Consider the following 15,176-nt stretch of genomic DNA (forward strand, 5'->3'; position numbering starts at 1 on the left):
GAGGGAGGGACAAAGGGATGGAGGGAGGCACGGAGGGTTTGTTTTCTCCTTACACTACCCGCTTTCTGCCACATATATATACAACAACCACCCTCGCGCTGCAACTGCCTGGTCGCGGTCGCTTCTATATTCTTGTATTTCGCCAATTTCGTGAGCTCTCAACATAGCTCTCGGCAGTATTGCATGGCGTTGGGTTGCGTCTCGCCCTTACCCCTTTGGAAACTCGACTTCAAGAAGATTGATATCGTTTATTTCGTACGGCCGTGGCCTCGGTGACTCTGCGGCTTATGTATAGCGAACATCGGCTGCCTCACGAACTCCGGTAAACGTTTACGGCCAAGCCACTGATAATGTTTATCTGGGATATTTAGTGCCACTCTCTGTGGCTGGATCTTAAGCCGCCAAGTTTACCGGGCAGTTCACGTCGCCAGCAGTCTTCCTCGAGGGGCATATTTTCTGTATTCATAGGAGGCAGATTTTAAGGATATTTCTGTGCCCTTCGCACGGAGCTCTCTTCAAAATTATCGAGACTCCATACACCGCTGCACTTTACTGACTCTGGATTTGTTTGCTTGGTAGCGACGCAGTTCTACAAGGAACGTCTAGTATCCTGTGTTTGCTGAAGTATTACTCGGGGACTCAGGTCGATCTCGAGCAAGGGGAAGAAGCGGAAACGTGGAGGCTGGAAGGGCTGAAGGTCGCGAGCAGCCGCTGAGCGATGAAAAGACTTGCTTCGCTTCACTGTGGCCGTAAGTTCTTGTTTTTATTGACACCAAAAATGACAACCACAAGAAATGTAAAGAAAAAAAAGAGCATGATCCCTCTTCAGTAGCTCTTGTGGTATCGTTGTTCACAATTTCTCTTTGCGGCAAGAAGGGAAAGGGCAAGAGAAAGAAAATAATTAAGAAAGAAAGAAAGAAGGGGAAATGGGGAAAAGTGAAAAGAGAGGGAAGGCGGGAGGAAAGGGTGGGGGGGCAGCAGACTAATGTGCTCGCCCGTCTGAGTTGTAGGTTTGTATTTTTCGTGTGTGGTGAAAGTGGCGATGGTGGCTGTGGGAGTGGTGGTCGTGGTGGTGCCGGTGGGAGTGGTGGAGCGAGTGTTTGCGTTAGTGGTGTTTGTGGTGGTAGTGTTTTAGGAATGTTTCTTTGGTGGTGGTGATGCTGGTGATGATGCTGGTAGTGGTGGTGTTTGTGGAAGTAATAGTGGTGGTGGTGGCGGGGATTTTAGTATGAGTATTGGCGGTTGTTGTGGTGATGGTGGTTGCTGTGGTGGTGGTTGTGGGGGTGGTGGAGGTGGTGGTATTGCAGGTGGTGGTGGTGGAGGTGGTGGTATTGGAGGTGGTGGTGGTGGAGGTGGTGGTATTGGAGGTGGAGGTGGTGGTGGTGGTGGAGGAGGAGGTGGAGGTGGTGGTGGTGGTGGTGGTGGTGGTGGTGGTGGAGGTGGAGAGAGTGGAGAGAGTGGTGAGAGAGAGAGAGAGAGAGAGAGAGAGAGAGAGAGAGAGAGAGAGAGAGAGAGAGAGAGAGAGAGAGAGAGAGAGAGAGAGAGAGAGAGAGAGAGAGAGAGAGAGAGAGAGAGAGAGAGAGAGAGAGAGAGAGAGAGAGAGAGAGAGAGAGAGAGAGAGAGAGAGAGAGAGAGAGAGAGAGAGAGAGAGAAGGGGAGAAAGGCATGAATAAATTCCGAGTTTTTCCTCTCGGCTGGCCATATTTATATGAATGTTTTCGTTTGATTTCCATTCCTTGTTCCCCTTTCTTTCATTTCCTGACCTGCACGTCGAGGGACTGAGGAAAATGAGCGTTGCGCGCGCGCGCACACACACACACACACACACACACACACACACACACACAAGAAAAAAATACGCTACACGAAAATATATTTTCCATCATAAAATTTCACTCGTAGTTACTTCGATGACTCGCATGTTATTCCGGAATCATTAATTCACGTCCATAAATTAATTAAAAAAAGTTTTTTTTTCTATACGTTAACGTATCTCATTTTTTTCGTCCTCTGTTTCAGCTTTTTTCTTATATTTTTTCCTTGCTCTAATAATCTGTCAGGCTTTAGCTGAGATGATGTGTTTGTTTGTGATATGTTTGTGTGCAGGAAAACAAATCTTTAATACTACTTTCGTTACTAAATGCCATGAGACAGCGGCATTCCATCACGTTAATCAACGATACAAACGTAACGAGGAAATATTTAGAAAATGGGTGCCAGGGATCCTTAATCTTAATGATATTATTTGTGGTAGTATAGAACGTTTATGCTTTTTTGTATAGCCTTTGGTCTTTTCCCTTTACCGTTTAAAAAAAAAAATCTGTGATAACTGCCCCACTGGGTATTGTTTGACCCTTTCTGACACAAGGAAAGCTCCATGGTGGACACTGAGGTGAATTTTTTATCGCAATTTTTCTATTTTACCGAACGAGTTTATAGACAGGCCACACGAATAAATTTTGATGGACGCACCGGAGGGAGGTCCATTGTTTCGACACACTTTCGCAACTGTTGGAAAGTCGTGCATGGTGGATCCCGCATGGCTGTCATGGGGGGAAATAGCTTCTGTCTCGCCTCGCAAAAGGGAGGTGGGAGTTATCATGTATAGATTCACGCCTTGCAAACTTACATATAATGATTATCTTTGTAGACAAGAACAGTATATTATCGCATGTAAAGTAGGATAACAGTTGCAGTACGTTTTCTCGCGCTTTGCAGAATTATCATCCTATCATCCTATATAGCGGGCTTTTTAAAATTATTGTTTCCTTTTTTTGTGCCCTTCAGTTGTCTTCTTTGTTGTAAAAAAAAAGTTATATTATAGTTATAGTAATGTTATAGTATAGTATGTTTTTATTTATTTTTTTTGCTGTTTATTGCGCTTGTAGGGTGGGGCCTGGGTGGGGTGCCTGATGGTTCGCCCAGTTTTTTCAGGTGGGATGTGCCTGTCGGCCCAGCCCGTTCTGGCGCAGGCGAGTGTTTATAGTGGCGCCATTTTCCATTTATAGTGCTTATAGTGGTGAATCATTTTAATGGGAAATGTGTTCACTGAGGCATTTCTAGGGCAACTGAAGGCTGTGTGGGCCAGAGTTTCAGGAATAAGTCTGTCTGAACGTTTGTAGTGAAGGACGAAGGAAGCTGCGTGACTGATACTTCCGGCAGCCTCGATTGCCTTAGGACCTGAAACTGTGGAGTGGGAAAACCGGTGATGATGGTGATGATGGGTTTGGTTGTGAAGAAGGAAAATGTGCAAGTATGGAGGTGGTGCCAGTGCGTGGTGTTGGTGTGCTGAGGTTGATGGTGGTGGGATCCCAGTGATACACACCTCGTCAACCTTCATAACCCGTAATCAGTCCGTGAGGATTTAACAAGACAGGAGCATCACGACACCTGAAATTACACCTAACAATTTTTTGGTATATTTAGCTTTGGAGAAGCATGTTGCGGGCCTTATTTTTGGTCTGCTTCATCCTACTAAAAAAATAACCTTCCCAGAGCCTCACAAAAAAAAAAAACTAAACTAAACAGAGGGAGAATCTTCCCTCACATTTCGTTTCTGTGGAAGCTAATTCGTCTCCACATATACGCATATTTCTAGGGTTATACACGAGAAATTTGCCTGTGGTTGTGGAGGTGGTGGTGGTGGTGGTGGTGGTGGGCGGTAGTGTTGGTGGTGGGGCCAGGGTTGCTTGCGTCTACCCTTGGATGTTCACCAAGGGAACTGGCTGCTGCTTGCATGTCGAGGGGAGAGGGAGGGGGCGAGGGGTGAGCCAGGTTGGTGCGTATTGGCGTAAATGTTCGGATATAATAAGTTTATGTTCGTGGATTTCTTTTTATTTTGGGTTTGTATTTTTTAAGGTAAAGGAAGACAAACTAAAAATACATATAGAAAAAGCCCACAAAATGCTACTCCTATAACAAGATAAAGGTGTAAAAGAAAAATAGATGCAGCTGTCTTAGTATTCCCTCTTGAAAAGTTCTTTGTGGTAGGAAGAAGTGTGTATGTGTGTGTGTGTGTGTGTGTGTGTGTGTGTGGGGGGGGGGGGATAGGTGTATGTCTGTATTTGTCTCTACTTGTGCGTGTGTTTGTGTCTGTGTAGAAAGTTACTCTTAACTTACCGTAATCTCATAATGACCAAACATAAAATATACAAACTTATATAATCTTGTTACTCGAGGGTTGAACACAACATCTACAGTAAAATGGGCAGACAATCGATCTTTTAACTTTTCTTATACATAATTGCGGGCCACAAAGAGGCACCATTGGTTCTTTTACAAGCCACGAGTATTTCTTATCAAACTTTAACTCACCGCCACGAGGCCATTAATAACCCAGCAAAAGGTGAACAAAAGGAGCCAGATTCTCAACAAAAGGGGTTCAGCGATGCCTGTTTCCGTGTTCTTTATGCATCGCTTGAGGCTCGAACAAAAGAATACGAAAAAAAAGAATAACGTGTAGGAAATGGATGTTCAAATAGAAGAAAAGAAGAGAATGACGATAAAAGGGATGAAAGGAACGTGCGAAAGGAGAATGAGGACACGTAAACAGCGGAAGAAAAAGCTGAAAATGCGTATATAAAGAAAACAGAGAAGCCGTAAAAAGAAGAAAATGAGGAAGAAGAAAAACAGAGCGTGGAGAGGAAAGCAACATAGAGAAGGGTAACGTGCAGTTGGAATGAATGAAAGAAAGAAAATAAAAAAGATGGATGGATATGTATGTAGCAAACGGAGATGGCATTAAAGAGAGAAAAAGAGGATAATAACGTGAACAAAAAGAGGAAAGTAACAAAGGGGAGTAAGGCATATTTAGGAGGAGGACGGATGACAAGCCAAGAAGTGGGGATCATATCTGCGTAAGACGAAATGTAGGAAAGAGATTGGAGGGCTTAGGGTCGAAGGGAAAGGGGTCGATAGAGGGCTTTAGGAGTCGGTGGATGATGGGGCGGCGGGTACGCGAAGAGGGTGGGGAGGTGGGCTGAGACTGCCGAGTGTGAGGGGGGCATAAACACAGATTATCAGTCGTTTACTAGAGGGAGGAAGCAGCCAAGAAGACGTAGTGTGTTGTGGGGATCAGTGAGACGGAAGATGCTGTGAGGATAGAGCCAAAGGAAGAGGGGTGGCTGGGAGGGAGAGAGAGAGAGAGAGAGAGAGAGAGAGAGAGAGAGAGAGAGAGAGAGAGAGAGAGAGAGAGAGAGAGAGAGAGAGAGAGAGAGAGAGAGAGAGAGAGAGAGAGAGAGAGTCTCTCACACACACACACACACACACACACACACACACACACTCACTTGCACAACCTTTACAGCCTCGTGCTGACTGTTAATTTGGTCTTTGCTCCGCCAGTCGCCTTTCCTCTCCCTTCTGCTGCTCCGCGAGACTTTATCTCCCCCTTCTCCTTCTCCTCTCTCATCGTCTTATTTTCCATGCACCTTTTTAGTCTCCTCCTCCTCCTCCTCCTCCGCCTTCTTCTCCTTCCTCTCTTCTTCTTCCTTGCGCTTTTTAACTTATTAATTTCTTCATTTTCGTCATCTTTTTCTCTATTTTCCTTCTTTTCTTCTTTTTCCTCACGCTTTTTAACTTTTTCATTTCTTCATTTACGTCGTCTTTTTCTCTATTTCCTTCTTTTCTTTTTCTTCCTTCTCCTCCTCCTCCCCTTACTGCCTTTCTTTCTCCTCTTCTTCCTCTTCATTCTGCGTCTGTGTATAGTCTCCTCCTATTGTTCTTCCTCCTTATGCTTTTCGTCTTTTTTTCAATCGTTTCTTTTAGTTATCATCTTCAGAATTTCCTTTATTTACTACTTTTCCTCCTCCTCCTCCTTATTTTTGCTCCTCCTCTCCTTCCTCTTCATTCTTCGTGTCAAGGACGGAGCAACGTTAATATCGAATCCTCAGGGAAATAATTTTAACTCGTTTATACAATTTTTCGTTTCCGTTGTACATTGCGTATTAACGTGTTCTGGAAGTACTTTTCCTTTATTTATTTACCTCTCGCATAAGCATTATTAGCTCGATTGACGTACATTACTTAATATACGTGTGGTTCAAAATTGTATCACTGAAGATCCAGGTCATGTGTCGTCCTATGTTTTCCCCTTTTTCAGCCTGGGTAATAATGAGGAGGAGAACTTGAGAGAATGGGAGGGTTAGAAGAGAACAAGGATGGAGGAGAGGGGTAATAATGAGGAGGAGAGGAATTAAGAGGAGTTGGAGAAGTAGGAAGAAAAGGAGAAGAGGAAGAAAGAAAATGATTATGAGAGGGTCTTCATGCACGGGGCCCCTGGGATGAGAGTGGCTACTTTTTTTTATCTTACTTCCCATGGCGATGATGCGGCGGCGATGAGGCGGCTCGGGGCTGTGCCAAAACGCTGAACAGTGCGGCGTCCCGGGAGCAACGTGGTCGATAGGCTGATACCAGAGTTGCCATATTATCGTACACAAAACATCGCATTTATCAGTTCCAGGGCCCACAACTCTCTTACCCACACAGATAACGAAATACAAGTTAATGTTCTCGTTAAAAGCATTACTTATTGGCATTTGTTTGCGATAGCTGTGACTCAGAAACCGGAAAATACGACATGCTGAGTGTCTGAATACGATAATTTGATAAGCCTGGCTGATACTGACAAGGGTTTGTGTAGCATTCTAAAGTTGCCTCATCCCCGTGCTTATGAGGTGTGGCGTGATTCAGTTATCGGGCTTTAATGATTTGCTGTGTCAAACGGGCGTGCGAGCGTGCCGGAAAACACTCATGGGGACGGGTTTTTTCTTTGTAGAGTCAGTTGTGTTGCCTCGTTGTAGCAGACGGGGACTAGTTATTGATTCCATGTGATGAACTTGATGTGCTATAAGTGAGGTAATCAGAATCGTTTTGGTTACTGCGTGATAGCAATATATAGAAAATAAAAGTGATCACCGTGTCCGAGGAAGGGAAAATCAATGACATCTTGCGGGGATATCCAGAAAGAGTGTAATATTAGAATGATGGTTGTCCTCACGCCTCCCAGGTCTAGGTGTGTGTCTGTGCTGGGGGCCGCTCAAGACGACTCGCAAGATAGTTCTCAGCGCTGATGAGCTAGATGTAGTATAAGTGAGGTATTCTGAAGCGTTTTGGTTACTGCGTGATAGCAATATATAGAAAATAAAAGTGATCATTGCACAGGATGACGTCCACGATTAGCTTATTCTAAAACAGCTCACCACTGGAGGTAACAAGATTTTCCGGTGATGTTCGGAAAAGGAACTATTGCTTAAATACCACAAAAAAAAATAATATATACCTCAAACCACTAAATCGGATGTATTCATGTGTGCTACAGCATGAAGGTAGCCTTTGTATGAGAACACTGAAGAATACTCACCCTGAGGGGGAATCCTTTTCCCATGGATATGGCGAAGGTGTCGGACACGAGGTCCTCCTCCGTGTGGCGCGCCAAGGTGCAGCCCGGGTCATTGGCTCGTAGGTAGTCCAGCACGGCCGAGTCCCCCACCATGAGATCCAGCGTGCCAGCCCTGGGGAGGAAGGGCCGTGTAAGGCAAGGAATGATTCAGTGTTGCGAGGGAGGGTCGTGTGAGGCGAAGGATTGCCTTGTAAAGCTAGGGCGGGTTATGTGAGGCGAGATGCGTCAGTTGCACCTGTCAAAACCCATCAACAGGTGGAGGCGACGCAGCAGCAGCTCACCCGTGATCACGGCTTCGTGCCTGGACCTCAAATTAGCCCAAGAAACTTGTACGCCAACAAAATGATCCAGCGTGCGAATCTTTACAATAGCATATAAAAAATAATTGTGTTTCTATATCTATATATTTCTATTTACCTATCGATAAACATATATATATATATATATATATATATATATATATATATATATATATATATATATATATATATATATATATATATATATATATATATATAAAATAAAGTTAGACAGGTAGAGACTGCGATTTCTAGGTAAATATAGAAATAAGTAGATAATTTATTTACTTCAAATTGCACCATCTAAACACATTACATTTGTAACTTTTGTATTAATGCCTTAAACAATCAAAAGCAGGGTATTGTCCATAAACTGATATACAAATGTTCTTATCGCATTTTCAAACAGTTATTGAAGTTAAGGTAATAGGGAAGTTTCAAAACTCACTTCGAATTTAGAAAAATAGACTTATTTTTACCAGCGTCATTGTTTCCGTTCTCGCCTCTTTTCCAACACTCAAGAAAAAAAAGAAAAGAAAATTAACACATATAAACTGGGGTACAGGTATTTCCTGATCCAAATTACCGCCACTAGATCGCAAGTTAATAGCACGCTACAAATTTTTGCACGGTCATTTCCTACTCATTGTTTCCGCTTCCCAGACATTTTCCTTAATGAGCCGAGGTGCTGCGAGCGTGAGGCTGGCACGTGCTGGGAGGAAAATGACCTCTCCCTCCTTCCCTTCACCCAGCCGGACGTAGGGCGGGGGAACATTAGCCCGCCTTGGGAGGGAAGGGACGTGAAGTGCAGCGGAGCCTCGCAAAATGAAGCTTTCTAAAACTGCAATTACCCGGGACATAAATTAAAGGTGACAGCCCACCAACAAAAAGAGTAGAGGGGGGGAGGCACGAGGGCAAGGAGGGAGGCAGGCCAAACTTGAGAGAATGGGAGGGTGAGAAGAGAGCAAGGATGGAGAAGGGTAATAATGAGGAGAAGTAGGAGTAGGATGAGGGGTACGAGGAGGAGGAGGAGGAAGAGGAGGAGGAGGAAGACGAGGAGGACGAAGAGGACGAGGAGAAGAGGAGGGGGAGTTGGAGAAGTAGGAGGAAAAGGAGAAGAGGAAGAAAGAAAATGACTATGAGAGGAAAGCAAGAGTGGGAGAGAAGATAATGAGGAGAAGGAGGAGGAGAAGGAGGAGAAAAAAACGAAGACGAGAAAAGCGAAAAGAAAGGAGCAGGACATGGAAGGTGATAAGGATAATGAAGAGCAGGAAAAGAACGAGAGTAAAACGAGATCTACGAAGAGGAGGAGGAGGAGGAGGAGGAGGAAGAGAAGAAAAAGGGGAGAAGAAAGAAGAGGAGGAGGGGAAAGAGGAAAAAATATATCACCTTTTTTTTTCCTAGAATGACCTTAAGAGTGAGTTTTGTGAAGGAAAAGAAGACCGTCACTCTCCTCTCCTTCCCTTGGGTGCTTTAGCTTCCTGTACCTGTTAACCCTTCACCTCTTTATCCATATCTTTGCAAATTAGTCTGAGCGTGCCACTTCAGCTCTTCTGTACTCCCCGGTCCTTGCCTTCATAAACTGTCACTAACCTCTTTCACTTGCTCTCCTCTCCTATTCTTAACCCCTTGACTGCGGATTTCCTACCAGAAGACATCACCAAGCTACAGGAATGGAACAAAAAGTGGCTGCTACAACTCAATGAAGAAAAATGTAATGTCATGTACCTTGGGAGGGGAAATCCAGCACACAAATACCACATGGGAAACACTCCACTATCCACCACAGAGGCAGAGAAAGACCTGGGAGTGTATGTAACCAGGCTACCAGTGAAGGCCAAATCCGTGTCAATCGCAGCGAACGGGTTAAGTGCTTTAGCCTTAAACATCCCTCAACCCTTCACCTCTTTCCATACCTCTTCTCTCTATGCCCCGCTCCCTGCCTTTATAAATTGTCCCTCATGTCTTTCACTGGCTATCCTCTCCTTTCCTTGAGTGGTTTTGCTTCATATATCCCTTAACTCTTCACTTTTCTATCCATACCCTCCAAAGTTAATCTGAGTTTACCAGTTTAAGTTCATCTCGTTAATCTGTTTTCCCATTCACTCGCCATGCTCTCCTTACCTTGCGTGACCTAGCTTCATATATACCCTATCCCTTCACCTCTCTATCCATTCCCTTCAAAGTTAGTCTGAGTTAGTCTTCTCTCCACTCACTCGCTCCTTGCCTTCAAAAACTGTTTCACTGATCTCTCCTTCACTCGCTACATTCTCCTCCCCTTCAACGCTTCATATTCGTTAATCCTTCAGCCCTCCACCTCTCTCTTCCATGCTCTTCCACGTCAGTCAGAGTTTACTGCTTTAAATTCATCTCTTTTAATCTGTTTTCCCGCCTTTATCAAACTGTTATTCATCTCTCCTTTACTCGCCCTTATCCCCTCTCCTTGAACGCTTCCCATTTATGTATCCCTCTGTCCTACACCTTTCTATCCTTACCCTTCCAAGTAATTCTGATTTTACCGCTTCAGTTCCTTTCTTTATCCCTTCTCCTCTTGCCCTCATTAGCAGCTATTCATGCAAGGGATGTTTATTGCTACTGATCTTAAAGTATCCTTGTTATTTTGCCTGTTTCTGTTTTCTTCGATTTCTTTTTTGTTATTGTCGATTATACTTTTTTTCTTCCTTTTTTGATGAAGAATGATAATGAATAAATCTGTTTCCCACTTTTTATACACGACCATTTAGCTGTTTTTCATTCACTTTCCTCTCCTCTCCGCTTATTATTACTTTCCTTATTTACTCGTTTATTCCCTGCTTTTATATACCGCTATTTATTTTTCCTTCACTCTTCATTCTCTCCTCTTTCACCACCTTCGTTCATCCAAAAACTCGTTCATTTCCCGCATTCATTTCGTCATTCATCTCTCTATCTCTCTCTCTCCCCTCCTCCCTTTGCTCATTCATCAACTTTCGTTCACTATCTTCCTTTCTCATTCACTCACTATTTACTCTTTTCCTTAAATACAACCCGTTCATCTCTAGTCACCCGTCACAAGCAAACGTCCAACTGTTTTTCCCTTTCTCTTTTGCAAGGTCCCAGTGGCTCTACAATCCGCCCATCCACCGTAAATAAGAAGTTTTATGCTAACAGAGGAGCCAATACGAGCTGAGTAATCGCCGGTCGTCTGGGAAGGGAGGGAGGAAGGCAGGGAAGGGGATGGTGGAGATTTAGGTCACTTTGTTCTTTGTTGTCTGTTTTCTTTCTTTCTCTCTCTCTCTCTCTCTCTCTCTCTCTCTCTCTCTCTCTCTCTCTCTCTCTCTCTCTCTCTCTCTCTCTCTCTCCGACGCTTGGTTCGTTATATACGCTAACTTTTCTCTTTTAAGATTCTTTTCTATTTTTTTTTCTCGTACTTCGTTGTATTTTCTGTTTCCGAGTCGCTGCGGTGTGGAATGAGTACGAAGGAGTCATTGGAGATATATATATATATATATATATATATATATATATATATATATATGAGTCATTGGAGAGAGAGAGAGAGAGAGAGAGAGAGAGAGAGAGAGAGAGAGAGAGAGAGAGAGAGAGAGAGAGAGAGAGAGAGAGAGAGAGAGAGAGAGAGAGAGAGAGAGAGAGAGAGAGAGAGAGAGAGAGAGACTAACAGAAAGCCAAACAGACAGAGAGACAAACAGGCATAATAATAATAATAAATAATAGTAATACAAAATAATTAACATCCTGTACAGAAGAAAACATTTAAAACCAATACACTTAACTACCCAACCAGCATCATTCAAAACACTCGGTTCTTAAAAGAGTATTTTGGTTTTAAATGCCACGATTGAATTACACTTTTAAAGGGACAGCGAGTACTAGCAGAACACATACCATGGCAGTCCATCTCAAGGACGAGAAGGAAAAGTGAGGAAAAGAAGTAAGGAAGAGATGATGTTGGTGTTGGATGCGAAAGAGGTGGTGGTGGTGGTGATCTAGGTGGAATAGTTAAAAGGAAGGGAGAACGATCAGGATGAAGTTAAAAAAAAAGGAGGGGAAAGATGAGAGATGAAGAAAAAGAAAAGAGAAAAAAAAAATAGTGATTGAGAAGGAGACAGTGAAAAATGTAGCGTTAGTAATGATGGATGAGCTTTTCGAGGCTGTGAAACGAAAAAGATAAGGAGATAATAGAACGAAGAAGACGTCGAGGGAGAAGAAAAAATATAGGAAAGAAAAAAGGAAGAAGAAAGTGATTGAGCAGGTGAAATATGAGCGAGAGATGAGTAGGAGGAGAAAGAAGAGTATTTGGGAAAGAAGAGTATTTTAGGGCATTAGTAGAGGCTGCGTAAGGAAAAGAACGGGAAGGAGGCTTGTATATCGTCGTCTGGAGTCTCAGGAAGGAGCTTCGTTATGATGAATGTCACCTCCCCTCTGCCTCTCCTGACAGAACACTTTTTTTTGTTTTAATATATATATATATATATATATATATATATATATATATATATATATATATATATATATATATATATATATATATATATATATATATATATATATATATATATATATATATATATATATATATATATATATATATATATATATATATATATATATATATATATATATATATATATATATATATATATATATATATATATATATATATATATATATATATATATATATATATATATATATATATATATATATATATATATATATATATATATATATATATATATATATATATATATATATATATATATATATATATATATATATATATATATATATATATATATATATAATGTTTTCTGTATATCATTCTTCATATTTAAATTACCATATTCTCTTTAAAATCAAGTTGTCCGTCAGTGGAACAAACTTTCTACCGAAGTCGTTGATGAGAAAACTATAAACTCGTAAAAAAAAAAAAATTACTCCAACTTCTTTACCAGAAGAGTAACTTGAACGTATCTGTAAAAACGTCTAATATCAGCTACTTTAGTAGGCTCTGCTGGTCAGCCTCGTTATAGTTATACATGCTTAATTTTGCTTGCTCTTCCATATTTACATAAATCTTTTTATTCCTCCTCCTGCCCCTCCTGCCCCAGCACGAGGCACGAGGCTCCGGGGTCCTCTGAGCAGGGTCCATAGCCACCGTAATACTCATTATTCAGGAACAGTCCGGTGAAAACGATAAATTAACTTGAGAGAGGTCTTGAAAATGTGTGAAAAGAAAGGTTGATGAGAATTATATAGCTACTTTGACAGAAAAAAATGGCACTAATCCTGCAGCGATATAGCTAATTCAAACTTTATTTAATTATGCCTTGAGAAGTAGGGTAGCGGAGGGAGAAAATGTAAATTGAGCAGCTCACTAGTTTTTCCCTGGAATTCTCAGAGGTATCGTTTTATTTCGTTCATGCCTTTTTCTTTCTTTCCCATATATATTTAAAGTGGCTATCTCCCCCAATTAACCGATCTTTTCCTTCTTTTTCTTTCCCTTTCTTTCCCTTTCTTTTCCTTTAATTTCCTTTCCTTTCTTTTCCTATTCTTTCCTTTCCTTTCCTTTTTGCCCGATTAATTTCCTTCTTTTCCTTCCCCTTCCCTTCCCTTCCTTTCGCTTCTCTTCCTTTCCCTTTTCTTCCTTTCCCTTCTCTTATTTTCCCTTCTCTTCCTTTCCCTTCTCTTCCTTCCCCTTCCCTTCCCTTCCCTTCCCTTCCCTTCCCTTCCCTTCCCTTCCCTTCCCTTCCTTTCCTTTCCCATGCCTTCCCTTCGTTTCCCTTTCCTTCCCTTCCCTTCCTTTCCTTCCCTTCCCTTCTTTTCCCTTCGCTTTCCTTCTGTTACTTATCCATCAGTTAATTTGACCCTTCTCATTTCCCATCTTCCTTTTTAACTATTCATTTCCGTAATGTTCTCCTTTTTTTGTTCCTTTTTATTTTTAAAATTTTTCTTTACTTTCCATCACTTTCCATAATTTCTTACCGTGCATCACCTCCTTCAGTCTTATGTCAACAACTCACAACTCTACTTTACCTCCCTGTTTCAATTTCTTCCCGCCGTCCTTCCCATTCCTTCCCGTCATTCACCCCTAGCTTCCCCTCTCTATCGTAGTTCCCCTCCCCATTCTTCTCTTCACCCAGTAATACGTGTTTTTATCATTTAGTCACTCGTTTTGGGCTCAACTTTGCAACTTCGTTAATCCTTAGAGCTGAGAAATAAGAAAAAATGTACAAAATATCTCACTGTAGAAAAAAAATACGAAACAAAACAGGGGATTTGGAAGGGAATAGTTTACCAATTATATATTTCATTTGGTTCTTTCATGGCTTTAACATGGCATAATATTAGTTTAGTTCTCGCCTGTTTGTTGGACTTTGAATGCTCTTTTGTTTGTAATCTGAATGGATATCACTGCTTAGGGATAGATACAGAATGATCGATACAGATTTAGATATTTAGATTAATAGACAGATAGATAGATGGACAGATAAATAAATTAACAGGTAGATGCATCCTGACATACATTCATGCACACATTCATACATACATTCATACATATATACATACACACATACTTTTGGAGAGAGAGAGAGAGAGAGAGAGAGAGAGAGAGAGAGAGAGAGAGAGAGAGAGAGAGAGAGAGAGAGAGAGAGAGAGAGAGAGAGAGAGAGAGAGAGAGAGAGAGAGAGAGAGAGAGAGATCTAACGAAGTAATTACTCATTTTAGCAACTCTCCTTTCATCTGGATAAGTTTGTCTAATTAATAGTCCACTTCATTTGCTCCTCTTCTCCCTCCTCCTTCCACACAAATAATCTATATGTCGGTTCTTTTTGCTGCAATGATTCAATTCCGCGACGACAAAACACCATCGAGTCAGGGATGCATTTAAATGAAACATTTTATCCGTATTTGTTTTGTGTGTTTGCAATTCATGGGTTGCTAGATTATTGATTTATTTGTTATTGTTTTGCAGTTCGACAAAAAAGTCAGAGTAGTGATTTGTATTTCGTGTTTGCAGCAAAAACATTTATCACTTTCAGTTTTACTAACCACTATTTCCGAAATATATATTTATAATATAGTAAATACTACATAAAGTCTTGTGATGATAGAACAGGGACACAACAAAAGATATGACTAACACTCATTTCTCATACATAAAAAAATTATGCCAAAATGTACAATCGAATTTAGCCTTGTTTTGATCAGCGTCGTTACAGTTTTCATTTAGAATGCATAAAAAAATATTCATATTAAAAGAAATCATCATTCAAATTTTCCTGAGTTTGGACAAAACTTTAATTTTTCACCTCGTTTCCACCTCCGTTGGCCAAGCCCACTCATGCACCCGTGTACCTGTCTCTCTCCACCCTCCACCTCTCCATAGCCTGAAGGACAGAAGTAATGACTGGGGTGAGCTTGGCTATAAAACTGTGTCACCCGCAGGGCTAGATAAATAAAAACGTGAAAAATGA

At 41.5% G+C, this 15,176-nt stretch overlaps 1 protein-coding gene across 1 annotated transcript in view; it reads right to left on the bottom strand.

The window, feature by feature from the left end:
- Positions 1 to 15,176, bottom strand: part of LOC126998927 (uncharacterized) — a 157,631-nt gene that overhangs the window by 13,561 nt on the left and 128,894 nt on the right. Inside the window, exon 4 of the mRNA XM_050861189.1 lies at positions 7,361 to 7,511. Within this exon, the coding sequence (XP_050717146.1) occupies positions 7,361 to 7,511 (151 nt within the window). The remainder of the gene's footprint in view (positions 1 to 7,360; positions 7,512 to 15,176) is intronic.

Source organism: Eriocheir sinensis, chromosome 15, assembly GCF_024679095.1.
Source record: "Eriocheir sinensis breed Jianghai 21 chromosome 15, ASM2467909v1, whole genome shotgun sequence".
NCBI classification, from domain to species: Eukaryota; Metazoa; Arthropoda; class Malacostraca; order Decapoda; family Varunidae; genus Eriocheir; species Eriocheir sinensis.